This window comes from Sinocyclocheilus rhinocerous, unplaced genomic scaffold (assembly GCF_001515625.1).
Source record: "Sinocyclocheilus rhinocerous isolate Xijiao unplaced genomic scaffold, SAMN03320098_v1.1 scaffold975, whole genome shotgun sequence".
Classification (NCBI taxonomy): domain Eukaryota; kingdom Metazoa; phylum Chordata; class Actinopteri; order Cypriniformes; family Cyprinidae; genus Sinocyclocheilus; species Sinocyclocheilus rhinocerous.
This window is the reverse complement of record NW_015628726.1, coordinates 1,553,250-1,580,847: the sequence shown is the minus strand read 5'-3', so window position 1 is coordinate 1,580,847 and position 27,598 is coordinate 1,553,250. Positions and strand designations below refer to the sequence as shown.

The 27,598-nt window shown below is 37.2% G+C and overlaps 1 protein-coding gene across 1 annotated transcript in view; it reads left to right on the top strand.

The window, feature by feature from the left end:
- Positions 1 to 27,598, top strand: part of LOC107738412 (transmembrane and TPR repeat-containing protein 2-like) — a 112,758-nt gene that overhangs the window by 48,616 nt on the left and 36,544 nt on the right. The window contains exon 2 of the mRNA XM_016550181.1: positions 6,140 to 6,716. Within this exon, the coding sequence (XP_016405667.1) occupies positions 6,140 to 6,716 (577 nt within the window). The remainder of the gene's footprint in view (positions 1 to 6,139; positions 6,717 to 27,598) is intronic.

The window sequence follows — 27,598 nt, the reverse complement described above, 5'->3', positions numbered from 1 at the left end:
TTTAATTCATCTTAAATCACTTTTAGGTAATTTCACCATTACACATTTGTTTTTCAGCTAAAACAGTGTTCTTTTTGTTGTCTTGCATGTACCGGTATTTCCTTGAGGATATGCATATCTAATTGGTTATTGCTGTTATCTAGTTACTAGAGTTCAATTGCCTCATAGTAAAGCAATTGCCCTAATAGTAAGTCCTGTAAAAGCTGTTTTTCCCAAGAGGGGTGGCATGATATAATTAAAAGTGGTGGTCGCTTTTTCACCATGCTAATTTAGTAGTCAATGTGCTGAGTGGGCTTTTTTTTTTTCTTTCTTTTTGTCAATAAAACCTAAATGGAAATGGCGCTTTCATTGATTAACCATTAGTGGACAATTGATTCATTCATGCCGGTAAAAAAGTTAAAATGGATGCTGATGTGTGCATATTATTTTGTGGAAAAGGTTCAAAGATGAGAGTTTGTGGAAAGTGCCATAAATTAAATAGTGCTTGAATGTTTATACTGTATAATACTGTTTTAGAAACGTCCAAAACATGAGAAAAGTCCACACCCATTCTCCTTTTGCTATGACATGGTTTCAAACTAGATAATGTGGCTATTGTGGCATTTAGATCAACAATGTCCATGACCATGTTGATTTCATGGTGGCCCGAGATGGTTTGTTCGGACTGCAGAGCCCCCGACCCTTTCAGTGTGTGTCTGCTTCACTGTTTGTTGAAGCCCACCAACTGAAAGCCTTTAGTCTTACTCTGTCTGACCCTAATTCAGTTATACACCAGCTGACATTTTGACTAACTTGCCAGACTGACGTATTGAAATGCATTGACATGGTATCGATTTTGTGCTGTTTAACAAGGAACTGTTCAAAGTGTCAAATCTATTAGTTAATATCTTAAGAGATCTCTTAAGATCTTTATTTTTCTTTCCAGGTGTATGAATTGACTTGTAATGCTAGCATTAATAAGATTAGCCTTTTGAAACCTCTTTGCACCTCTATAATCTGCCATGTGTAAAAAAATTTTACATTGTGTTTACAATGTGTTTATTTATGCAAATAGATCTTTTATTTAAGCTGTGATGCGGTAAGACGGTAAGACCTTTTGACATGATTCACAGCATGACCTAATGCTCTTCATTAGAGGAAATATAGGAAGAAATTACTGCAATAGCAAATGTGGTAGCCAGCAGTGACATCTTGGTAATACACAAACATTATTTCAGGTTCCCATTGAGCTTACGTGTTGAGCCACAGCCTCCTCTTTCTTGAATTTATTTTACTAATATGACTAATAATAATTTATTTAATAATATGCTGTTAGGTGTTTGTTGATATTGAAGATTTGATGGTTTTACTGGAAAACCTGTGCCACCTTGTGATTTACTCTTTTAGAAAATCCTGTGGCAGTACCATGGTGCAGTGATTGTATCAGAAAGAAACACCAAGGCGTTTTGATATATATAAATGTACATAATGATTATATTATAGTATTTACATGGTACAAGGTTAAATCAATATAAAAACCATGGTATAATCATTGTACCATATCCTATAAATGAATGAGAAAATGCAAAAGAATGAATGAATGCATAAATGCAAAAGAATGAATGAAAGTGAAAGAATGCATGAATGCATAAATGCAAAAGAATGCATGAATGCGGAATAATTAATTAATAAATGCAAATGAATGAATGAATGAATGCTAAAGAATGAACACAAACAAAATAATGCATGAATGCAGAATGAACGAATGCAAATGAATGAATGCAAACAAAATAATGCATGAATGAATGCAGAAGAATGAATGAATGCAGACGAATTAATAAATGCAAATTAATGAATGCAAAAGAATGTATGAATGCAAATGAATGAACGCAAACAAAATAATGCATGAATGCAGAATGAATGAATGCAAATGAATGAACGCAAACAAAATAATGCATGAATGGAGAAGAATGAATGCAAAAGAATGAATGAATTAATGAATGAATGAATGAACTAATGACATAGTATGAAATAATGACCCCTAGAATGAATAAAAAAGAATGAAAGAATGAAGGTTAGAATGACTGAAGGAAAAAAATTGTATTAATTAAAATTAAAAAATTTATAATTAAATGAAAGAAAGAAGTATTGAAGGAAAGAATGAAAGATTGAAAGAACAAATTAACAACTGATAGAAAGAGAGAGTGAATGAATTAAAGAAGAACTGAAAGAATGAAAGACACATGTACTTTGTGTGAGCTGCTCAGCTTGGAAGGAGTTTCCTCAACAGTTCAGTCCTTTATTCTGACAAATTAATTGATTTTCCTCTTTTATAGCCCATGCAGCTTTTCTTCACGAAACTGCACAATAGAACAAGGCTGTTGTCCCTGAGAGCTCTTCTGGCATAAGCACCACATAAGGGGATGGTATTCTGTTATTGACCTGCAGGCACTCTCATGGGAAGAAACCATAGACAAAAGCCCAGGCAGGAGAGCAGAGTGGACAGAGCGGACGGCCTCTCTGTAGGCACTCAAAATATGACTGCGGCCCTTTCAGACACTGTAGCCGGGTGATGACACATACTTGGCAGACCGAAAAACACATCTCCCTAATGCCTGTGCTCTTTTCCCCCCTCTTTTCAATTGCTGGCACAAATAGAAAATAATTGTGCATTGTCTCAAACTTTCAGAAGAATATCTGGATTTCAAGGGAGCTATGTTTGTTTCATTATAACGTATAGACCCTTGATGTACTTGCATTATACGAACACCAGCTGACATTCATGCATTTTGGCAGAGAGAATTACTCTGTGCGCTAAGCTAATCATGCGTCGAGACTAAGTATCCATCCAGTTCGTAAAGAAAGTAAGGCAATCCATGGAATATGGTCATTCCGTAGTAGGTCACTTGTTGCTTTTGATTCCAGAGACCAGACTCTTTGCATGGTTTGTTTTGCTTTTGGTTCGAATTATAAGCCTTTGTTTTGGATGTAGAAAAGCTGTACTTGTCCAAAAACATTGAGGTCGCAGCCTGCTATCGACACCGCAGCATTTAAGCTCCTCTCATGGCCGCAGAGCTAAATCTTGCTCCCAGTTTGAGGGATCTGGGCTCTAGATTACACAGGACTTATTTTGGATTTCACTTTTCATTAGAGCTGGGGTCGGGCAAAACGTAACAACGTGCCAGTCACGGCAGGGATAGAGCGATAAGCAAACATGCTTTTACAGATGTGGTCACAGTATCCCCAGCATGCTGATTGGACTCTAGATGAAGCAAAGTGGCCAGTTTTGGGATCACGTGATACCGCGGGTCCCCTGAGAGTTGTCAAGAGTAAGAATGCACTCTTGCATGTAAAAAAGCTTCTGCTGGACTCTAGGTTCTGTCCCTCTCTACTTCCTTTATGGGTAAGAAAGATCAGCCCATGCCAGAGATTAGCTTTCACATTATTTGTCTCACTAACACCAATTAGAATCATTCTAGGGAGTCCGACTTCCTCGGGGTGCTGTCAAGCCAAATCAGGCATTGGCTCAAGAATTCATGTACTCGTCATGCAATCCGAGAGCTTCCACTGTTCCTAAGATTCAGTTACAATCTTCCACCAGAGCTCCAAGTGTTCCTTTTTGATTCACACTTCACGTGAAAGCCGATCTCGGAAGCCCCTGCCTGCCGAGCCTAGCACAGAGTCTGTTGTCGTGTCTGGGCTGTTGGGTGTCGAGTCTTCAGGCAATGGTGTTTGTTTTCTTTGGTTCACCAAAATATCCAGTAAATTCAGTAAAAATCCAGTAAAAAACCCCTTCCAAATGAATCAGAGGTGTAATTGAGCCACAATGGCTCTCGTGTTATCCTTTTGTTCGGAAGGATGAAGATCTAATTTGATGAATGGTTTGGAAAAAATAAAGGTATGCTTGAGGGGAAAAAATCATGAAATTCTGCCAAGAAAGTGAGTGATTCAAAGTCAAGGCAGGGAATTGAAATGTGTCCGATGACGGAGAGCTTTATCTCACCGAGAAATGTAGTTCTCAGAGCATCTGTTTTTCTTGTGGACTCTTACAAGGCAATGGCTGCAATTTCATCACGTCTTGTTGAAAATTTACCCCAAGACAAACAAGAAGTTGAAGCATGTCCTTGAACCAGTTCTTTTTTGGCAGTTTCGTCTTTTGTAACATCTCCTCACTTTCCTCATTTCCATCTGTTCTCATGGGCGACTGGTAGACAGGCGTTCGATGCTGGCTGGCAACTGTGCAAGTGTGCTAGCAAGTAGCAAATGATCAAAGACTTTGGCTCACTCTACAGCCAGGGTTCCATTGCTCTTTTTGCATTATATCTTTCTCTTGTAAACATGTTTCCATTAAACCTTTTGTCTCCATTCTGTGTTAATTGCACGTTCTTGGCGCCATTACTGTGAAGACTGATTATTCAGTTGCACTGATGGTGCGTTATCGCACTTGTCACGCATTTCCCCTTGCTTGTTTTAATTACAGCTTATGTCATTGCTTGCACTCTCTAAGGAGACTAATTACGCTCTACGGTTCGGCACCATCTTCTTGTGCTCAGGCATAAATTCACGATCACAGGAGGCAGAAGGAGGTGTTTGTTTCACAGCAAGATACCACCACCTTGGGTTTGAATGACATGGTTTTTGGCACAGAGGACTGCATATGGGATAACGTAACTGTCTAGTTTCTTTGTTTACACGTGTTTGTGGTGTTTGCTTGCCTTGGGCGGCGCGACGCAGGCAGACAACATGGGCACAGTGTGTGTCTATGGCCTCCAGAGCGTATTCTGCCCTGCCTCCTCCTGTTACCTGAACAACTCTACACTTTTATAAGGCTTTCCTTAGACATATTTAGAGTCCCAAAGCCTTCTCCCAAGGAGTAAACTGCACATTTATCCTTCCACTCACTCATTCTCTTCTAAATTGGCTGTCTTTATGCATTTTGCATTCCCATTAGCTTTCTCTTTCTCTTCGTCTCAGTTTCTTCAGGATAGCCAATAGACAGTTTCTGGCATAGTCGGGTTGGTGTGATTAACAGGCATTTGGTACTACTTCTTGCTTGCTTAAGGCTAAATGGAGGTCCCTGTCTTTTTGTTGAGCTTTTATTTGTTTTTGGTCAAGGGTGCGGTACATGTCTGCAGTTTCTAAACTTTGAGGAAAGTCAAAATCAATTTCCTCATCTTTCTTTCTATCTTATAGTGTCCCAGTCAAACCTCACAGGCTTAACTAGAAGGTCATCTTTGTGTGAGGAATGTTACATTTATTGTTTTAACTGACTTTTATTCCTGAGCAGAATATCATGGAAGAGTTTGATTAAAGTGGCCATATGATGCGATTTCAAGTCTTCCTTTCTCTTTGGAGTGTTACAAGCTGTTCGTGAATATATAAGATCCCTAAAGTTGCAAAGACTAAAGTCTCAAACCCAAAGAGATATTCTTTATAAAAGTTAAGACTGGTCCACGCCCTCCTAAAACGCCTAGTTTAAACACGCCCCCACATGTCTACGTCACGATGTGGGAAGATTTGCATAACGCCACCCAAATGTTCACGCAAAGAAAGAAGGCATAACTTTATTGCTGCTGCCACTGCCGCTGCCATGTTGTGAAGACCCAAATACACAAAATAATGTTCTTTTTTAGCAACATCATATGACCCCTTTAAATGGAAGAGTATATTTAGAGGTAAACAAGAATTTTGGAAAAAAAAAATTTGGGCTCTTAAATAAATATTACTCAGTCCTGCCATTCATTCATGTCTGCAACTGCAATGGTCTAGGAAGAGTTACATTCCAAAGTTTAGTACTTAGCATTAGCGGGTTTGAAAATCAATAGAGTGACGCTTGCCTTACTGAATGACTTTGACAAAGCTGAAAGATTTCGCTATTGTTCAGTTTACATGCAGAGTTATACTTTCACATATGGTCTCATGTCTGTGATGTGTGTTTTAGTCATGCCCTCTCCTGATCTTTTGTCAAGACTGCTGTGTTAAAACTTTAGCAAGTGTTGAATGTCTGTCATAGCTCATACACTAACAGGTGATGTGGTATGAGGACTGACCCAACTTTCACTCTTAAAAGTAATATCCTTGTGCACACTATAGTAAATTAATTGACTTTTATAAATTTTAATCTGTTTGAATCTTAAACTATTTATTTTTCTCCACACAGCCGTGCTATCAAGACCAACCAGGACCTTCTCCCTGGAACGCCTTGGATCAACATCTTCTACGATGACTTCTGGGGGACACTCCTCACCCACAGCGGTAGCCACAAGTCCTACCGCCCGCTCTGCACGCTCTCCTTTCGACTCAACTACGCCCTGGGCGGCTTAGATCCCTGGGGTTTCCACCTGGTCAATGTGGTTCTACACTGCGCCACAACTGCCCTGTTCTCTAGCCTCTCAAGCCTGCTGCTGGGGTCGGGTTGCTGGAGCCTGCTGGCCGGGCTTCTCTTTGCCGCTCACCCCATCCACACCGAGGCTGTGGCAGGCATCGTGGGCCGTGCTGACGTAGGAGCCGCCCTCTTCTTCCTCCTGGCCCTGCATTGCTACTTACGCCACTGCTCCCTGAGGATGAGCGGTGCCCATGGACGGAGCTGGACGTGGTTCTTGGGCACCTTGGCGTGTGCTTCCTGTAGCATGCTTTGGAAGGAGCAAGGCGTGACGGTGCTGGCCGTGGCTGCCATGTACGACGTGTTCGTCTTCAACAGGTTGAAGCTGCAGCAGGTTCCCGCTCTCTTCCTAAAGGTAAACAGCCTTTATCCGCCATTTGGAAAACCAGCTGTGTTTTTATACGCATGGATCTGATTTCCTAAACTCTTGGATAGTGCATGGATGGATAGTGCATGTGTGTGCTGGTGGATAATTTGTATAAAATTTCATGTGTGGTGTTTGCTTTCCATCAGGATGAAATTTGGAAAACATTTTGGCATGTATGTTCAACTGAGTGAATCGTAACAAACCGTATTGTTTTTTTTTTCTTCGTAATGCAGTAGAAAAATGCAAGAGCAGAGGGCAATCAAAAGAAAATTGGTGTTTGTTTGGTGCATTTACATACATGCATCTGGCCAGAGATGTTTGTATTTTCGCTTGGCAGCGCACGACGACCTGTAATTGCAAGAAAACGTTTCTGCACCACATCAAATTTTGGCAACCTTATTGCAGCTATGTTTACCTCCTTGATTTGGAGTTTGCGGAATGCCGGCTCTTTAGATTTCAATGATCCGTTTGATCCGTCACGGGTGAAGTCAGTCCCCAGTAAACTCCTGTTTTTAATGAACCCTTTATAATTGGAACATTTTCGAGTGAGGCTGAAAAGGCCTGGCTAACCTTTTGAAATTGTATTATCAACGGCCAGAGTGCAATCGTAATTAATGCTCCTTTAATGAGGTCTAATGATGTGGATGTATTGTGTTTACATGAGAACAGTAATTAGTGCAGCGATCACTCATAAACAACAGCAGCAGTCAGTGTGTATGTGTGCAAAATAATTTATGGTGGAGAAAGCAGGACAGGGAAATCAATGATATTAGAAGGATTGCACGCAGTGGTGCCTAGCTCCTTACTGTGCAGATTTCTGCTCTTCAAGCATCCGACCATCAGGTCGACTTTTGCTCAACCCTGGCTTGTCAAGAGGATTTACCATCGACCATCAAAACCCACTGACATCATAACCCTCAGCTAGTCAGTAGAGATCGACCGATATATCGATTTACCGATATCTTTCCCGATATTTAAACATTTGACCATAATCGGATATCGGTTTTGTAATATCGGATTCACCGATAAACGCCGCCATCTTGTGGGCGTTTTGAGAATTGCGCGCAGGATCGCCATTGCAGCGCGTCTGAGGGGAGACGAGACAACAACAACGGCATGCAGGTACTTGATATAGATGCTATAGTTAGTCAACTTTATTTAACATACAGGACATGGAGGAGCCGGCGCGATCACTTGCATTGGAAACAACTTAAAATATGCCGTAATTATTGCTCATAAAGGTAAGAGTAATACATCACTCGGAACTGTAAAGGGTCTACTTTTATTTGTGTGCACTCACAATATCAACAAAGCGTTGTACTTTTATAAAATAAAGGATACATACAGGATGTGCTTTCTGCAATTTTGGCCAGGAGCGCTTCACAATGATGAACCAAAACTCAGTGAATACTTGCCTCAAAAACTTGCTAAATATATCTATAGAAAGCTTTAAATTACTACTTTAAAACTAAATAATTCGAATCAAAAACAAAAACTCTTTTTACGGATTTTATACAATCCGTAAAGATGCATTTCTCAGGATCAGGATCGTCGTCTTCATCTTTGCAACACGGACTCAGAAAACACTAATTTATTAATAAATAATTCAAATATCTCATTATTCCCCCCCGACACATTCATTAAATAAAATGTTTTTTTATTGTTGTAATATGAAGATTAAATTTAACATGAAAGACTGCTAATTTTCAACACTTAAAAAAAAAAGATGACTGAAAAGAGGAAAAACCAAAGTGAAGTAAGTTCTTACTTCACTCAGTCATTTATTTACTTTATAACAGTAAATAAATATCGGTTCTGCATATCGGTTATCGGGCACATAAACATGCAAATAATCGGTATCGGTATCGGTTATAAAATATCAATATCGGTCAGCGCAAACTAAACTGACGTGTGCACAAATGGGACTGAGGATTACAGGCCCATTGAACTCTCATGCCAGAGTGTAAAGATTTTTTAATGTTAAATAATGTTTGCATTCATGTTTGTATTCAATCAAAAAACTACTTTTTTTTATTGTAACTGTTGATACAGAATATATATTGGTCGCTATTGAATATTTATTTGTGCATGCCTATTTATTACATTTTTTACATTTTGATTACCATTACCATTTTCAAACCTTTTTTAAATAAATGCATGATAAATATAATTTTTTATTCATTCTGTACATTTTAATTTGGTGATGCATAAATTCACATTTACTTATCCATTTAGACAAAATATTATGGAAATATAATATCTCTCTCATTTGTCGGTTATCGGCCATAACATGAAAATAAGTATTGCTAATTATATCAGCCAGAATTTCAATATTATTTTCCACCTTCCATCACCTGTAGCTAACAGCTGTTTAGACTGAGAATTTACTTCAGTTCATTTATTCAGTTTGAATGTATTTAACATATATGGATGACATGCTCTGCATTTTATGTGTTGGGGAGAAAAAATGTGCTCATAATAATAAAACAATGCTTCTTTAAAATGGGCAAATTTGGCCCTTAAAAAGTTAATTTCTGGCTCTGCTGTACATTTTTGTATGCTTTGTGCTTACAAGTGTGTTTTGAACCAGTATGGCTTCACTTCTCATCACATGTCAGAGGGAGACTGATCTGTGATGTTGTCTGCCTTTGGCTTATTCATAGACTGCAGCAGACAGGCTCTATGATGGCACATCACTGCATCCTGGGAAGTCTGGTCTGTTGGTGACAAAAGAGCATGATCTCTCATATCTGACAGCTCTCTGAGCTCTCATTGAGCATCTCCCCATCAATCATCAGATCTTCTATCAGCCCCAGCTGTCATTTTAACTATATTAAGCCGTACAGTAGAAATGCTTAGATTCACAATGTGCCAGAGAGCATTCGTTTGTCCGCGAACTCATGTGCTTCACATATCCTTTCCGCATCAGGGCCCGGCTGTGTTTTCACATTGCTGTCATCTGGTTCAACAGTATTAGCACGTTGTCAGAGGCAAATAATTCCAGATTTTCCTCTATGAGGAGAGACTGTGTCAGTCTGACTTATGACAGCTTAGAGTAAAGCAGAGTTGAAGGGGAAGCCAGAATTATTATGTAAACACATACGCATCAAGACGTTTACGATCCGCAAGCCCAAGAACAAATACCTCTCATCTGCCAGGCTACAGTGCAGTGATAATTCCAGAGATGAAAGCTGGATGGGTTTTACTGAGGAGACAAACTGCTTCCTACATCCAAGGGCCTGAAGACTCATTCGCTATAATGAGATGATAAACTAAACATGGGGGAATAAACTAAAAAGCACCAGCATTTAGATGTTAGAGTGCATCCGTCAAAGTGGCATAATAAACATGTCTATGATTCTCTTTTGGTGCAGTACTTTTGGTCTGTGGATTAAGACATATTAATGGCCGATCCTCGTCCATCCATATTAAATGTGTAGGCTTGTATGAGAATAGCGATGTGATCTTAAATTGGGCCGCTTATCTGATTGTGGTATGCAGTTTGACAAAATCCCATACGTTTATATCGATGCTAAATCATAATGTCTGCCATGACTAAAAGCTCCCTGGGCAGCTGGTCTGGACTCAGGACGATTATGGAGATGGATGGTGCATTCGATTCAATTATTTCAAGTTTAAAAGGCTTCTAAACTGCATTAAAGTGTTTTTTTTAATCTCCCTGGACTGTTCAGAATACTCAATTTCTTTCCAATCTCCTCTTGGATGCCACATTTAATTTGATGCGTGAAAATGAGGCTGTAAGAAATGGAAGTTCAGTCTGTTTAAAATGTGATATTGTTTGTAGTCAATCTTTAGTGGTTCTTTATCTTAAAATGCCACTTCAATTCAAAAATTCATAAGCACATAATGACGTTGTGGACAATTATGTTAAGGACACACAATATTAAAGTTCTGAATAATACAGATAAGCTGTTAATTATTTTTACGGTTTGGCTGATAAGAGACAAAATGGACGATTTTAAGATGTATACATTGAAAAAAAATTGGTGTTGAAACAATTATTTACTAGAAGTTGCTAGTAAATTTTACAAAGAGTTACAAAGAAACAAAGTAAGAGTATTAAACATGAAATTTTGAGGTAGAAAAACTGGAATAATATTTTTTTTTGTAAAACATACGTTACTGATACATCATGCATAGACATCCCTAAATAAAGCACATTTCCAGCTTTGAGATTCGCCTGGCTCTTGTGAAATTATTTTGAAAGATGTATTACCTAAGCTGTGCTCGGTTATACCGGCATGGCTATTTTTCTTCTGCCAATTCAAAAATGGCAAGGAAAAAAGACATCCAACCTTAACTTCTAATAGCATTTTTATCCACTTAAATTGTAACCCAGTGTCACAAAGTCTTTTTTCATATCATGATAAACATTCACATTCTAACGCTCTTTTGCCTGGATCAGGGTGTAATGATCTGGCCACACATTCCTCACACCTCTGCTGTCTCTACTGCCGTAATGATAGCCAGACAGCCATATCTTCTCTGAATGCATGATGAGCTCTTTCCTCTCTTTCCATTAGAGCCGTGATTTCATTACCCCTGCAAACAGTTGATTTTTCTCTGTTTTTGTGGCTGTATTAAGGCATTATTGTTGAGAAAAATCACACTTACATTTAAGGAGATCTTAGAGGAAATCAAGGCACGTCTTGGGTAGCATTTTACTTATGAACTACTGGAATCTTGGAAGTAAAGCTCTGTTTTAAAACCTAATGAGCTAAATGACCAATTTGAACACTGTGTCAATAGGCAGCACGTCTGTGTGGCACACAAATAGTGCTCCATGTGGTATATTTGACTCAAATCATTTGATTCCAATAGAGTTTGACAATATCATGTTGCTAAGCCAACAGTAGGACGAGTAAATATAGGAAGTATGTTATGCTGCATTAGAATTTGTCTAAAACAAGGTGTTTTAAGAGGTCGCATATAATTAAGATGCCTGCTGTATATTTTTTAAACTGCTTGCATTTGGGTGCCTGTAGCCGGGTTTCCATCCAAAGTTGCGAATTTAACTTATGTGCAAAACTGGAATATCGCATAAAACATTTGCGAACAAGCATCGTTTCCATCCAACAAGTCAAAGAGAACAAAATCGTCACTTCCTGATAAACTGACACTATAAATCACTAAGAAAAGTAGGAGAATATAATAATTTTCATATATAATAAATTACTTGCGCCTCAGAGCGAGCAGATGAAACACAATGAAATGCGGTCATTGCTTTCGGAGGTGGATGCTGCTGTTTGGGAACGCAGTCGTGTAAGACATTTCTGGGAGGCAATTATACAGAAATACTTTGATGACAAACTTTGCTCGTGCATTTCCGAATGACCATTTTTCAGATGCCGTGGAATGAGATCGGTCCGCTGGTAAGTCAGGTTTTGCCGTCCCATAGTGCGAAGTCACATGACTTTTTGATGCGCTTGGAGGAATTTATTCGCAAAATGCATTTCCATCTCCCATTATTCGCATCAGCCCTTTTTCGCACAAGTCAAAAACCAAGCGAGTGTAAAAACTTTTTTGCGAATTAAGGGATTTTTATTCGAAATTTGGCATTTCCATCGCTCGTTTCTCATGCGATAGGCCTTCTTCAAAATGCACATTAAAATAGGGTGATGGAAACATAGCTTGTGATGCCTAAAATGCAGTCTAGGTAGTCAGCATGTTTGGTTTTAGAACGGCGCATAAGTGTGCGCGTGCATACGAACATGAGAAGGAGACAGAGAATGAGTTAAGTGCATAAGCACATGTTGAGTTAACAGGGAGCTGTGATCTAAGCGCCTTTGGCAGCGTCTCCCTCCAAAGCTCTTTGGGGATTTTTATTGAGAGTCCTGGTAGAGCTCTAGGATGCTTTTGGTCGTTGCTAACCCTTTTAAAAAAACCTTCACGCTCACAGCCAAAGTATGCTTGCTGAGATGTTTTACATTTAATACTCACAGATTGATGCAGATTTTCAAACTTTATCTGTAACCCTTAGTTAAAACAAAATGATTTTTTAGAGAAGGTCAAACCTGCATTACAACGAATGTAGGTTTTTAACATCTAGCACGTATAACATTGTATAACATTGTTGGCACCGGCAGCTATTGCATTTATGGTGTAATCAGTTCATCTTTATGTGGAAAATGACGTTTTATTAGCTCATTTTCTGGAACAAGCTAATAGGCTCATTTTCAGTAACAGATACTGAAGTTAGATACAATTAGCGCACCACGTTTGGCATACACACCTTTCAGAATGAGATCACAATGTTTATTCATCAGCATTAAGCTGTAAAATGTCTTTCTTGAGGACTTGGCAATTTTGCTGTTTTTCCGCAGTACAAACGGCATTGTTGGTAAGCTAATAAAGTAAACGTGTGAGGAGCATTGCGACAGAATTTTGCATGGCTTTGTGCAATACAAGTGAAAAGCTGTTTACCTGTTGTTTATCTTTTTAAATTTGTGTTCTAATTCGTTGAAATGTAGTTGTAGTATGAAAAATTTGTTATGAGTCAAATCATCCAGTCAGAGAGAAATTTGAGAAACAATCTTTCCATAGAGCAGTTGTAAGACATCAATGAACAAGTATGCAGTCTAGACCGTAGTAAATCAAATTAAGTGTATAAATAGCATACACAGTATTTGAAATAGTGGGTGATGCAAACAAACATAATAGAAGCCAATTTCTGCCATATAAGGGAAAAAATCATCATAGTTATTAAAATAAAAAGCCCAAATAATGAGATACTAAATTGGAATTATGAAAAAAAAGTTGAAATGCGAGACATCAAGTCATTATGGGATTAAAAAATCAAAGTTATGACAAAGTCAAAGTTATAAGATAAAAAGTCAAATGACGTTGAGATAGTCATAATTATGAGATTTAAAGTTGAAATTGAGATACTATCTAAATTTTAACAAACTCAAAATAAAAAAAGTCAATTGTGAGATTAAAGCGTCAAAATTGAGATAATTACGATTTGCGTCATAATTTTGATAATTTCATAATTAAAACGACAAAAATAAGAGGTCATTATTGCATAAAAGGTCAATTAGGAAAAATATGACATCTCAATATTTTATTTCACTTATGTCATAAGTTTGGCTTTATACCCCATTGTGATTAAAATTAAAGCATGATTTTCTCTTTTTGTGGCAGAATCGGGCTTCGATAAAACAGTTATAATATTGGTAAAAAATGGGTCTGACTACATATACCACAATATACACGTTATTTTTACAATATATACACTTCAAGATTCTAAAACCACTAAGAAAAACTATGAAATGTAATTTTGACTTCCGTATCCAAATTGGGAATTATGCTTTAATTAGGCATGTTTTTACCATCTTTTTTCTAGAAGAGCACTGTGGTATTCGATAGGTCAAGTGGTTTACCGTGCGGGTGGTTCAGTTGGAAGGAAGCCCTGGTATGTCAATGAAGCATGTGTTAAGTTCAGCTCTGGGTGTGTGTGGCTGTGTTTAAGGGAACAGGTGTGAATTTATGACATGGCCTTGTGTGTACACATGGACACGTATGCACACACAGATGGTATGTGTATGCTCTAATGCCTTCTGTCAGTGTATGATGAAGTGGTGCTCTGTAGGCATCATCCCGTACAGGAGCACCTGCCCACCAGGAGCATATTTATATTGCTCTATATAGCTGCTCCAACAATCAAAATGGCCGCAAACCAAATTCTTTTGTCTGTTTTTGTCTTGTTTTCTGGTCTCTTTTGACAACCAATTGGAATTTGAATTAAAGAAGATGCAATGCACTCTGCATGCATATATCATGAATTAAAATAATCTGTTGTCTGTGAGGTCAGCGTAAGCACCAGGAGCATATTTATATTGCTCTATATAGCTGCTCCAACAATCAAAATGGCCGCAAACCAAATTCTTTTGTCTGTTTTTGTCTTGTTTTCTGGTCTCTTTTGACAACCAATTGGAATTTGAATTAAAGAAGATGCAATTCACGCTGCATGCATATATCATGAATTAAAAGAATCTGTTGTGTCTGTGAGGTCAGCTTAAGCGGTGACCCTGCCGTGCATTCGGGCATATCACCCTTTGCCCTCACTCTTTCACACAAAAGAGCACAGCACTACTCGTGACATTTAAGAGATGGGAATTCAGAGATGAAGACTGTGTGAAAGGACCTAAATGCATATTGGAGTTCCCTAACACACAGCAAACAGATCTGCATAAAAGGGTGGAGTCTGAGACTAAAGGGGCACTGGGCTCTCCAGTGCCATCATCACATTGTTTGGACTCATCTGTACAAGAGTTGAAACATCAGTTTAGTTTTAATATCCATATTTTAACAAACATTAGTTAATGCTCAGTGAGATAGATAGATAGATAGATAGATAGATAGATAGATAGATAGTAATAGTTCATATTTGTATAAATATTTTATATAATATTGCAAAATAGTTTTATTGCTAATAATAATAATAATAATTATTATTATTATTATTGTTGTTGTTTTTATTATTATTATTATTTATATTATTTTATTTTTATTATTATTTTTTTTTTTTTTTTAGGGCTTCTGGGTTTGCAGTAGTCTTAGGGATGCCATCCAAAAAGTAGTTTCAAAAGTCTTAAGTTGAAAATATTTTGGCGGAAGATGCTGAAACAACTTGTTAAAAAAAATCTTGTGGTGTAAGTAAAAGGTTTGAGATATTACAAGAAATATTTATTTTGTCCATGTGAAAATGTGTGCTGTATCTCTGCCTTTTCCTTGTCTGATTTAATTTACGTATTTTCAGCTGCTGTTTAGTTTGCGGAGAGACGTGTGAGAAGCGTTGCAAGGCTTCACTGTTTGTTTTTCCCAGAGTTATATGTAAGAGAGCTCGGATCCTGTGATCTGTCACAGCTCCACTATATATAGTGCTCTGTGGTTACTGTCTGAGTGGCGCTCTCCTCTGCTGTCTACCCTCAGACTTGAGTTAATGCATCTGGAAACACAAGACTCGCTCTTCCCACACAACCACACTGCAGTGGAGATGATCCGTTGATAATTTGGAGATATCTGGTATGATGGAGGAGATGATCATGTGTAGCTGATTGGTTTTAGCTGACCTGGATATCTGACATGCTTGCTTCACCTTTGAATGAACTCATTCAGTGTTGCAATAAACACATAATACATAATAGCATTGGCTTTGTTCTGACAGGGAGGGGGAAAAAAACAATTTTTTTGGATTATCTGACTCAAATTTGTTTAGGTTTTTGTATTCTAAGTGACTTCAAATCATTTCTTTTCTGTAATGCATGCACAGAATTTATAATGTGAATTTAGTGAAAAAAAAAAAATTGTGATAAACTACTACAGCAAAAGCTTTTTATCTCTTATCAAAGGAGTAACTTATTTATCTGGTGACTGCAAATAAATTACTCGCAGATTAGCTCATTTTATTGTTTCTACTCATAATTTCTCACTCCCTAATTGTCAATTAGCATTATGCTCAGCTGACTCGCCCACTCATATAATTACTCGTTCAGTGAGCAGAGCATCGGAAGGTCGAAATTAGATTTGTGACCTTCCTCTAAAAACCTGTGCGATGAATCAAGGCCATGCTGATGTGACGTTTGCTATGAAATGTTTCTGTCTTTATTGATCGTGCGCTACATTGCTCTGCAAATACTGATGGTCCTGGAGGTGGCGTTTTAAAGGGCAGTTCTTACACGCAGCATCTTTCTCACGCTCCTGAAGATACAGAGTCCTCCTGAGGCAGTGCTGCCATTTTACATTTCTTGCTTCAGCTAAATGGCATAATCATTGAACCATGCATCCATTTGGCTGCGTTCAAGGGAAACATGTTCGGGGGTTGCAGTTTAGTTTGGTGTTTTTCTGGATTAGAACTGCTTTTAGGAATTTATGTGTATCCCAAATCGCGTACTTATGCACTATTCTATGACGTTTTGTAGTATAAATAAGTGCGAGTAGTGTAGTTCACACTGAAAATTCCAAAAAGAAAAAGTGCACTTTAAATACTCGGATGATGCCCTTAAATAACTGAAAAAACAAAGTGTGGAATGTTGGACACTTCATGCACTCAACTGTCGTAGCTTTAATTACGTAGCAAAGGGGGAGGGGCTCCGATTATGAATGACAAAATAACCTTATATAATTCTTACACTACATGGTTGTGTACATAGTGCATTAGTACATAGTGTATAAGTGCACAGTGTATAGTGCATCATTTGGGACACAGCTTTTGTGTTTACTCGTAAAGGGGCCACATGCTGCACTTTTGTAGCATCTTATTTTTTCCCCTAAAATCCACTTATAATGTTAGTCAAGGAACAATAATGTTGTACATGACCATTTTCCACCTAAACTTGATATATAGATTATCACCATTAATAATTGAGCAGCAAATCAGCGTATTAGAATGATTTCTGAAGTATCTTGTGACACTGAAGACTGGAGTAATGATGCTGAAAATTCAGCTTTGCATCACGGGAATAAATTACATTTTAAGATATATTAAAATAGAAAGCTGTCATTTTAAAGTAGAATAATATTTCTCAGTATTACTGTTTTCGATCAAATAAATGCAGCCTTGGTGAGCATAAGCGATTAAAAAAAAATCTTCATTTTTCAAAACTTTTGACCGGTAATATACAGAATGCAATTTGATGACTGTAAATGACACTGAAATAAATTAGCACTTACAAATGTTTACTCAAAACTCACAAAAAAACAAATAGTTTGTTCAAGCAGACGTCAGCTGTGGTCAATTCTAAATGGCATTTTTGTGCAGCTTAAAATCATTAAAATCATCTGGCTGGGGAGGACGTTTTGAGTTCCTAAAGTCTCCTATAGTTACATAGTAATTGTGAACGATTTAATTTCAAAGGAACAAAAATCCTGGTTTTCAATTTGATGTCCCCTTTAATACAAAGACCTTCATCACTGCAGCAGCAATCAGCTCTCTGTAAATCTATCCAACCTAAGTGAACTTTGAGTATGTAAACTGAAAGGTTTCATTGAATGATTGCTAAAGGTTCAGATTAAGACCTTTCAGGTGGTTGGTACCGAGTGCTCATTCTGCACAGATCTCTTAGCTACACTAAGCACTCATTTCTATAAAAACAAGAGGAGAAATATGAATTAATGTTCATTATCATAACAAAGAGGCCGTTTAAGCAGTGTGATTAATGATCACAGTCTGCGGGGTAAACCCACTCTCTCATTTCACTTGTGTAGGCTATATTTTATTGTTTATGCTAATTTGCACAGGAAAAAGAGCTCTCTCATCTTTCTCCAGCCCACCGTTTTATTCTTCTCTAGTTCTCACAGCATTATTACAATCTTTTGGGTTTTGTGTCCTTTTCATAGCCGCCGTTTACAATATTGACGTGTCCCATTGACTTGCTTTTGTACCACTTTATAAAACCGCATGTAATAAAGGGCAAGCTTTTGCAGTTGCCAAGCAGAATCTTGCATTTAGCTTGATTTTGTTTACAAATTTGGTTTACGAAGATCCGCTTCTGAGGTTCTTCTGACTTGATTCAATCGCAGGCATAAACATCTCTTTTAATCAAAGCAAAATCATGTTACTGAGAACAATTAAGACATTTTTTGAGAGCACTGTCAATTTTAATTGCAGTTTCACTGCAGCAGCAATCAGCTCTCTGTAAATCTATCCAACCTAAGTGAACTTTGAGTATGTAAACTGAAAGGTTTCATTGAATGATTGCTAAAGGTTCAGATTAAGACCTTTCAGGTGGTTGGTACCGAGTGCTCATTCTGCACAGATCTCTTAGCTACACTAAGCACTCATTTCTATAAAAACAAGAGGAGAAATATGAATTAATGTTCATTATCATAACAAAGAGGCCGTTTAAGCAGTGTGATTAATGATCACAGTCTGCGGGGTAAACCCACTCTCTCATTTCACTTGTGTAGGCTATATTTTATTGTTTATGCTAATTTGCACAGGAAAAAGAGCTCTCTCATCTTTCTCCAGCCCACCGTTTTATTCTTCTCTAGTTCTCACAGCATTATTACAATCTTTTGGGTTTTGTGTCCTTTTCATAGCCGCCGTTTACAATATTGACGTGTCCCATTGACTTGCTTTTGTACCACTTTATAAAACCGCATGTAATAAAGGGCAAGCTTTTGCAGTTGCCAAGCAGAATCTTGCATTTAGCTTGATTTTGTTTACAATTTTGTTTACGAAGATCCGCTTCTGAGGTTCTTCTGACTTGATCCAATCGCAGGCATAAACATCTCATTTAATCAAAGCAAAATCATGTTACTGAGAACAATTAAGACATTTTTTGAGAGCACTGTCAATTTTAATTGCAGTTTTCCTCAGTAGTTCTTTTTACTGTGCAATATTCTGTGTTTTGTGAGTAATATCGGTCCATTTCTCATGTCTTTGTTGTAGCACATTGTAGTTATTAAAGTGCTGCAGCAGAACCATGAAGAAACTACTCATGACATTAATGCTAATATTGTTTCGAGTGGAACAGCTCCATTTTTCTATAATGTCAGAGTCAGTTGCCACTTCAGCAGTGTTTCAGCACTGTGATGTTTTTGTACTGAAGAGCTGTCGTTCTGATTTAGCTGTCATTCAGCAGCAATGTAGCACACATGACAAAATTAGAACTATGTGAGATGAATATTAAGTATGCTTGAGCACACACAGAAGCTAAATAGTGCACTCAAACCTCACTAGAAAGTGGTTTTGTATTATTTGTTAGTAGGTTCTATGAAAGCTGTAAAGGCTGTAACAAGCTAAGATGCTCAGAGAGGATGTCAAGAATACAGGAAAACACCACCAACAAAATCTGTGAAAGGTTGTAATGTTCCCACACTCTTTTCCATTTCTAATAATAGTCTCTGCCTTGTTCATATGTTTCATTCCTTTTTTTTTCTGTGTTTTTTTCTCTCCATATCTTTTTGGCACACATTTGCCCACTGAAGCAGGAGCTGCTCTTTTATTTTGCTTTCCTCTCGCTGCTTTTAATTTCCAAATATAGAGTTTTTTTATTTCATTTATTTTTTATTCCAGGCTGGGACTAGTTGTCTCTGAGGATTTTGGGTAAATTTCTGTTGCACAGCTGTACTTACTGATTTTAATCTTGTACGCATCCATTGTCAAATACTGACATTTCTTGTTGCAGATTTAGAACTTTTTACAATTTTCTGGGTAATGATGCTCACATGAAGTGACCCCTTTCCTTAATTATATTCAGTAATGTTATAATAGCATCACACATGTATCTTGTTTATTTCAATGGGTTTCATGACCCATTTAAAATAGTAATAATATAAGTGCATTTTACATATCTTCAGAGTTATATTTTGATTTTTTATCCTTAATTTCTATGCAAAATACTAGTTGGTGAAAAAATTAATATTCTCTCATCATATTCTCACCCCCTTGTTATTCCATACCTGTATGACCTGCTTTTTTCCCATATAAGTGAATGTAAATAGTGACCACAGCTGTCCATGTTCTCCATCCACTTCCATTGTATTTAAAAAAATAAAAAAATCTTACATAGTTAAAAGTAAGAAAATAGCCTGATTGAGTCTCGTTTTGTGTCTCACGGGAGTCTTAGAGGAAGGAGTCTTTCTACTGTAAACCCTAATGTAAACCGTGGGCCGAAGTAAGCCTTTGTTTGGGTTGTAGTTGCTGACTGGTTAATTTATTGATGCCTGTCCCCTCCGGTCCAGCGTTGGTCTGGCTGAAGATGAAATGTGGTGTTCAGGAATCCATAATTTCCTTAGAAAGGCTTTTAACGCAATGTCTTATGGGAACTTTTAGTGTTTTCAGGTTCTTTGTGTGTACTTAGTGCTAAGAAACAGTTGCTGGACGCATCGAGTAAAACACTGTATGACCTCAAGGTGGCCGCATACATGTACACAAACAATCTGCCATATACCACAGCTTGTCATACTGTATGGCACTCAATCACATCCAGTGTGTTTTCTTTGGTCAAGTGCAGCCAATGCAAACAGCCCTGGATTTGCTATACGTTGATGCAGCAACAAGGCTGGAAACTCAGCAGAGTTCAAACATTATAACCTACACAGCAGAATCACAAGTCCGTGTTCAGCTCAGATTATTAGTTTCGGAGAGCTCTGCTGAAGGTGTACAGGAGGTCTCACTCAACACCACAGTCCATCCAAACTCTGCCATGGAGAAAGTGCCAAATTGTGAAGCTGCAACAGCTGCAAAAACCTCAAAAGTAGTTTTACCTGAGGAGATAAGGTTGGTTAAATTGGTGTTTCACATATATACTTAATTTTTCTCACACATCCTCTGGAAAAAAATTAATTTGATCTGGATAGGAATGTACGGGGCTGGATTTACACAGGCATTCTAGGCACGTGTCTACTGCTGCTGAGAGACGCATAGACGCAGGTATTCACACGCACTTAATCTCTCTCTCTCTCCCTCTCACTCTCTAATAACCGCATTAGATTGCATTAATAACTGCATTAGCCTGCATATTAATGGCTCAAGCCTCCGTTATTAGCTCTAAAATGACGTTTTGGAATTTGCAACGGAAGGTTTGGGATGAGGTGCGTAAAAAATTTGTTCGAGACACACGAGATTTCAGGACGGAAACATGTCAAATGTCTTGAAACAAATCATCTGAACAATTGATGTGTGATTGTGACTCCAGGCCGGAGAATAATGCACTCCCGAAGTGGTTATGTGGCCACGTCACCGCGCCTATATGGAACGGTCTTTCTCGTTTCTCAAACAAATTAAAAACTACATTTGATTTTTATTGACTGAACGCAAGTGCTTATTGAGATAGAAAACACTGTAACGGTTTCCACTGATTAAGAAATATTTTTGTTTGCTTGGGTGGTAATGTTAGGCAGTAATATTAATATTATAGGGAAGGGAAGGGGGCCCAAAAATTTGTTTTGCCTATGTCACGAAAAGAGGTAAATCCGGCCCTGGGAATGTGTGTGATTTGCTCTATATATATATATAGAGAGAGAGAGAGAGAGAGAGAGAGAGATATTGACCCTTCTTTGTTCCTCACCTTAATTACTTCCTTTAATTAAGTATGTAATGTTTTAATTGTATATTAAATCACATGTATGATCATATCCAGAGTATGTGACCCTTCATAAATCCCACTTTAAAAGGATAGTTCTCCCATGAAACTTCTTTCATCTCATTTACTCATTCTTATGTAATTACACATGTAAGATTTTCTTTCTTCTGTGGAATGAAGATTTATGGAAAGTCAAAGGGATCCAAAACAACACTGGCCCCCAATGACGTTCATTGTATGAAAAAAAAAAAAAGTCTAAATACCCTCTTTTGTGTTCTACAGAAGAAAGAAAGTGATGCAGGTTTGGTAGGACATGCGGATGAGTACATTTTTTTCACAATTTTTTTTTGGGGGTGAACCATCCCTTTAAAAATAACAACAAAAATCTCAATACCATTCATATCAGTGTATGAAATCACAGACGTCTTGTGTTTATAACTTTAACTCAAATGCCGTTTTGGAAACTAGTGCAGTCTGAACATGTGGCTTAATATGCTAGAGTTGTGGCTTTCAGAGTGGACTGGGGTCACGGTGGTCCATTAATTTGCTATGTTTTTTGCAGAAAGTTCTCCTTGACCTTAGTGACCTCTGAAAGGGACGAATCTAATCATTCAAATCAAATCACATCAAATCAAAAAACATAGCAAATTAATGGACCACCGTGACCCCAGTCCACTCTGAAAGCCACAACTCTAGCATATTAAGTCACATGTTCAGACTGCACTAGTTTCCAAAACGGCATTTGAGTTAAAGTTATAAACACAAGACGTCTGTGATTTCATACACTGATTTGAATGGTATTGAGATTTTTGTTGTTATTTTTAAATAAATATCCTCGCTGAGGATTGTGGACACACACACAGGCTTGCCGAACCATTAAGGCTAAATAAACAGCAGCGATTTAGGAAGCAGGAGTTTATGCTAGGAGGGCTCTCTGTGGCTGCTCTCAATAAATTTTTCACAGGGAGCAATTTTGAGTTTGAATGGATTGAGGTTTCTCAATCTCATCACATTATTTACGTTTCAGGTTTTCCTCTTTTGTGGTCAAACTTCATATTTTTGGGAAATGGTGATGCATAGCTGCAAGGCATTTCTTTTGGCTACCTTGGAAAGATTTAATACTTTGGCACATAGGCCTATAAATCCTTCAGATGTCATTCTTCTCTGTTTGTGATCAAATTGCACTGCTGACCTGGCTGAAATACCAAGAGCAGTTTAGAAAAGCAAGCAAACCCAAGGCCAAAATAATTTCATCTTCAACTTTCTGATCCCCTTTGTGCTTCCCACAGTTATGGCCTTGCTAGGTAATAAATGTCTCTCTTTATTAGTTAAATATAAAGTTTCATATTCGCATCGGCTTGAATGCAAGCTCTGCGTGACTCTATACCTGCAATTCAAAGGTTATTACTTTCTTGTGGTAAATCTTCATATCGTAATCATCCATTATTATTTTCTCATTCTTTTGCAAATACTGCTTTTTTTTCTGCTTAGCCATCCAAGGCAGGGCAAAAATGAACCCAAACATTCACCTTGAGAATTTAGATATCTGCTTGCCATTTGATTATGAAGTTTGTTACACTTGGCGTATCAGTAGTGCCAGTTTATCTGAGCACATTCCCGTTTGAGCTGGAATGATTACTGTAGGACTGTGACCATCTGAAACACTGGCACATCTTCAAGTATTGAAATCTTCAAACGTAAGTTTTGTCATATAATGATTAAAATTATAAAAAAAAATAATATTTTGCTATGATTGTTGTCATTTGGGAAATTTATTTTTACATTTCATCAGAAGTTGCTCTTACACCAATAAGCACAAATCAATTGAATATCGACTCATATGCATGTTTTATTTACCTCATCTAGTGTACAGATTTATCACAGGATATCAAATAGAGGCTAAATAAACACCAAAGACTTTAGATATACACATACTATATGTTGTGTTTTCAGGTCAAGGCACATCCGCAGAGAGAGCGCGTGTGAATGGTTGCCAGATTGCATAAAGCAAAAAGCGGGCAGAGTAACATACGTATCCATTTTACCTAAAAGCTAAAAGCTCTGATTGGGGGGTTTGATCTCTTGATATCTGGCAACCGCAAACATGAACGCTCGCATAATAGAGTCTTGTACAGCAGTCTGAAATGTTTTGGCTCCACTTTTTTTTTTAACAAAAATAAAAAGGTTTTGGTAAAGTTTTTGTTCTTTTAACTACATTTTAGTCTCGTCGTTTTTCATCAATGATATTGCATGTTCATTTAGTCTCAGTTATAGTTTCATGACCTTATTATCGTCTCGTTATCGTCAGGGGAAAAAACTTTGTTGGCAAACATTTTTTGTCATAGATCTCGTTAACCAAATTAACACTAGCTCTCACTGACTAAGGAACTGGTTTAGTTTCTATAAGTAGAGTAACAGTATAAAGTAATACAGTGTTACAGGCCTTATATAAAAGTCTTAATTTGTCATATTTCAGGCTAAGAAAATGCTGGAGTGTGATTCTCTGTAGAGTTTTTCTCTGCTGATTCTGTAGTTGTGGCTCATGGAGAATTTCCTGTGGCACTGGCATCATATCACCGCCTTTTTGTGCTTAAAGACAATTCCAAGGCTGTTTTTGCCCAGCATAATCATATTTTTTTGTTATACAAAACATTTGAATAGTTATTGGTTGTCTGATTTCAACAGTACATTAGATAGCATCTTGCATTCTTTATTGCTTTCTCTCATTTTCTCTCTTACTTTGTGTGTTATGTGGAAGCTCATGTCGTGTGACATTTCGGTTCCTCAAATTTATTTTATTTATCTTATCTCAGCTTCTGCTCCAATAAATGTCTCTCCAGTAAATGTTGTCCGAGTGTAATTCCTGTATATCTTTGCTGCTGCTTTTCTTTGCTGTGTCTTTGCCAAATTGATGATGGCCTGTCACCAAAGTAAATAATCTTCTGTAGCTCTATACTTGTCTTCAGGCCCAAAGTTGCATGCAGATTCATTTGAAAAGTCTCATTAAGAGCAGCGGATTACTAAGCGCAGCCTCGGATGGCTTTTATCCGTTAACTCTGCTCTCCCCAAATCCCTCATGGTTACAGCCAATTTACTCATGAAGGAAAGTCAAATATTTAACACTTCCCTCTTCTATCAGTCATGTAGGTTAAATCCAAGAGTGATGAGGCACGCGTTGGAAACACTAACAGACTTCTGAGAAAAAGTCCTTACTCTGAAACTTTGAGGAAAACTAAAAATATCCTAGAAGAGCAATCTGGACATAATATGAGAGCGGCTTGTTGGTTTAAGTGAATTTTAAAAGCTAAATCCTCATATGGCATCTTGGCTATTGGGCTGTTTTTTCTTGATCCTTTTATAACTGTGCTCAAAGCAGATTCAGAGCAAATATTCAGCTCGTTGAAGCTGAATCGCAAATCTCACAGGGTGTTGGCTCTTTCAGAATGGCTTATGTTTTCCAGTCATGTGCATTTCATTTGTTTGAGCGGCTGTGTATTGCAGGACTTTGATTTAGGTTGTGGTGTACCTGTGGATGGAGTAGATAAGAGTTCTAATGAATTCAGTTTTTGTAATTATGATGTTGTTCTCCTTCATGTGGCAGCATATTAAAACCTATGTTTTTTTTAACATAATTTAAGAGCTGCATCAAGGCATACAGCTCGCCTTTTTAATATTAAATCCGTATGAATATATTAATTAATCATGCTTCATGGTTATAAGACACTCAGGGAGAGATGCACAGTTTATTGGCATATCTGCATATTGGCACCATATCTGTTAACAACTTATTTTATTTATTTAAAAAAAATATATATATTTTTAAGTGATCAATTGTTTGAGACTGGATATACAAAATATAATTCACACTGTACATTTTATTTGTACTATTTTTATTTACTTTATTTAAGTATATAATTTTAATAGCAGCCTTGAAAACAGTGATGAACATGAAAATAATTATCAACTAATTACCATACCTTTTTGGAGCCCAAAGCATACATAGTTTGAGAAAAGTAACAATGACTTAAGGTTTTTTTTCCCTTCTACCTTCCTCATTCAGTAAATCTCATAAAATAGCAAAAAAAAAAATTTTTTTTTTTTTTGTGAATATCCAGAGCTTCTTAAATTTTCCGAAATGTCCTGGAAAAAAAAAAAGCTTTCTTTCTTTCACTTTTCATTTGAATTGGTCTGTTGTGTGCTTTATCTCCACGGATGTTATCCTCATATTCCTGTTTCTAGTAGTTTCATTTCAAACTAATGGAGAGGAACTGACAATGGGAGGAATGGAGAAAACCTCCATCCCTCCTGCCGGGCAGTGTTAAACCACTTATTTCAAGACAAACTGGATTATAGACAAAAAATAAGGCAAAAGCTATATTCCACATTGAGCTGCAGAAGGCCTGACACTAAAAGCAGAAGCCGTATTATGAAGATGGACACTTCTTGTTTATATGGGAGATGGTGGAGATAGAGCCAAGCACTAAATCTCTCTCGATCTATGACTGGTGGTCGTTCTCTAAGGGTTTGGTGTTATCTGATTTTATTCTGCCTTTCTATGGTTTTCTGTCTTCATGTCTTGTTCTATTCCCTTGCTTAAGCTCATCTCTGAACTGAATATCGTTTCAGGAAAATGAACATTGCATGCAGAGAACTGATTTCTTTTTACTGTGTGATAGTGCTTAGAGTCCATTCTTTTATGGTGACACGTCTCTGCATAGACATTCAAATAGCAACATCTTCGTGCGGTTAAGTCTGCTGTGTTTTACTCTGTGCCAGATACTAGGCAGACTAGAAGTGACAATTGTTGTATGTCTGATGGCCAGGTAGTGTGAATAAGAGAGTTTTCCTATGTGTTTGTGTTCTTAAACTCTCTTCTCTGTTTTTTTTCCACACAGCCTGAGGACGTTTTCACTTGGTTAAGCACAGCCACATTTAGTCCAGCATTGTGCATCAGTACACTTCAGATACAATGAGGCAAACACATTCCTGCTTTCTCAAATGCGGTGTCTTGTTGTGAGAATTGGAAGATTTTTCCCAAATAGAAAAGTTAACATGAAACCGTGTTTTGGAAGGTTTTTTTAATTGAGTAATGTGGCTTATTTTAGAGTGAAATGGGATTTTAGTGATACTTTATCCACTGGGACTAAATTATATAAGTAAATTAATCAGGAATCATGAAAAGTTTGCATTCCATACTAATCAGGAATCATGAAAAGTTTGCATTCCATACTATACCTGAATGTAGGTTTGCGAAAATGTGCAACTAGCCAAAAAAAAATTGGTTACCGTTATCCAGTAGTTCATGCTTTTTTGACATGAATGAGAACAGAAAGGAAAGTGGAAAAAGAAAATTTCAGTGGAAATCAAGTTTATTATTTTGATTAAATATTATGAAGACAGTTTGATTTTATGCACTGATTATGTACATAATTATGATTATGATGATTTATGTAATTATGTACTCATAAGTTGTGTTTTGTAAGATCAGTGTGTTAAAATACATATCTTACATCACCCATACAACAAAAACTGTGTGAACTTAAAACAAGTGTCAAAGGCAGAGAAAGTATTTACATTTTGATGAAATAATTTGAAAATAAGCTGTTTTTGAATTATGAATTATACATAATATCAGTAATCTGTGGTATTAAAAACATTTATAGTTTTGAAAAAAAATTTCATTCACTTTTTTTATATTTTACATTTTAATTTTAGTTTTTTTTAGTCATTTCATTTGTACTTTTGTAAGTGTGTGTGTGTGTTGTGCACTTAATTTTTAGTCATTTTGTTTGTGCTTTTGTAAACGTGTGTGTGTGT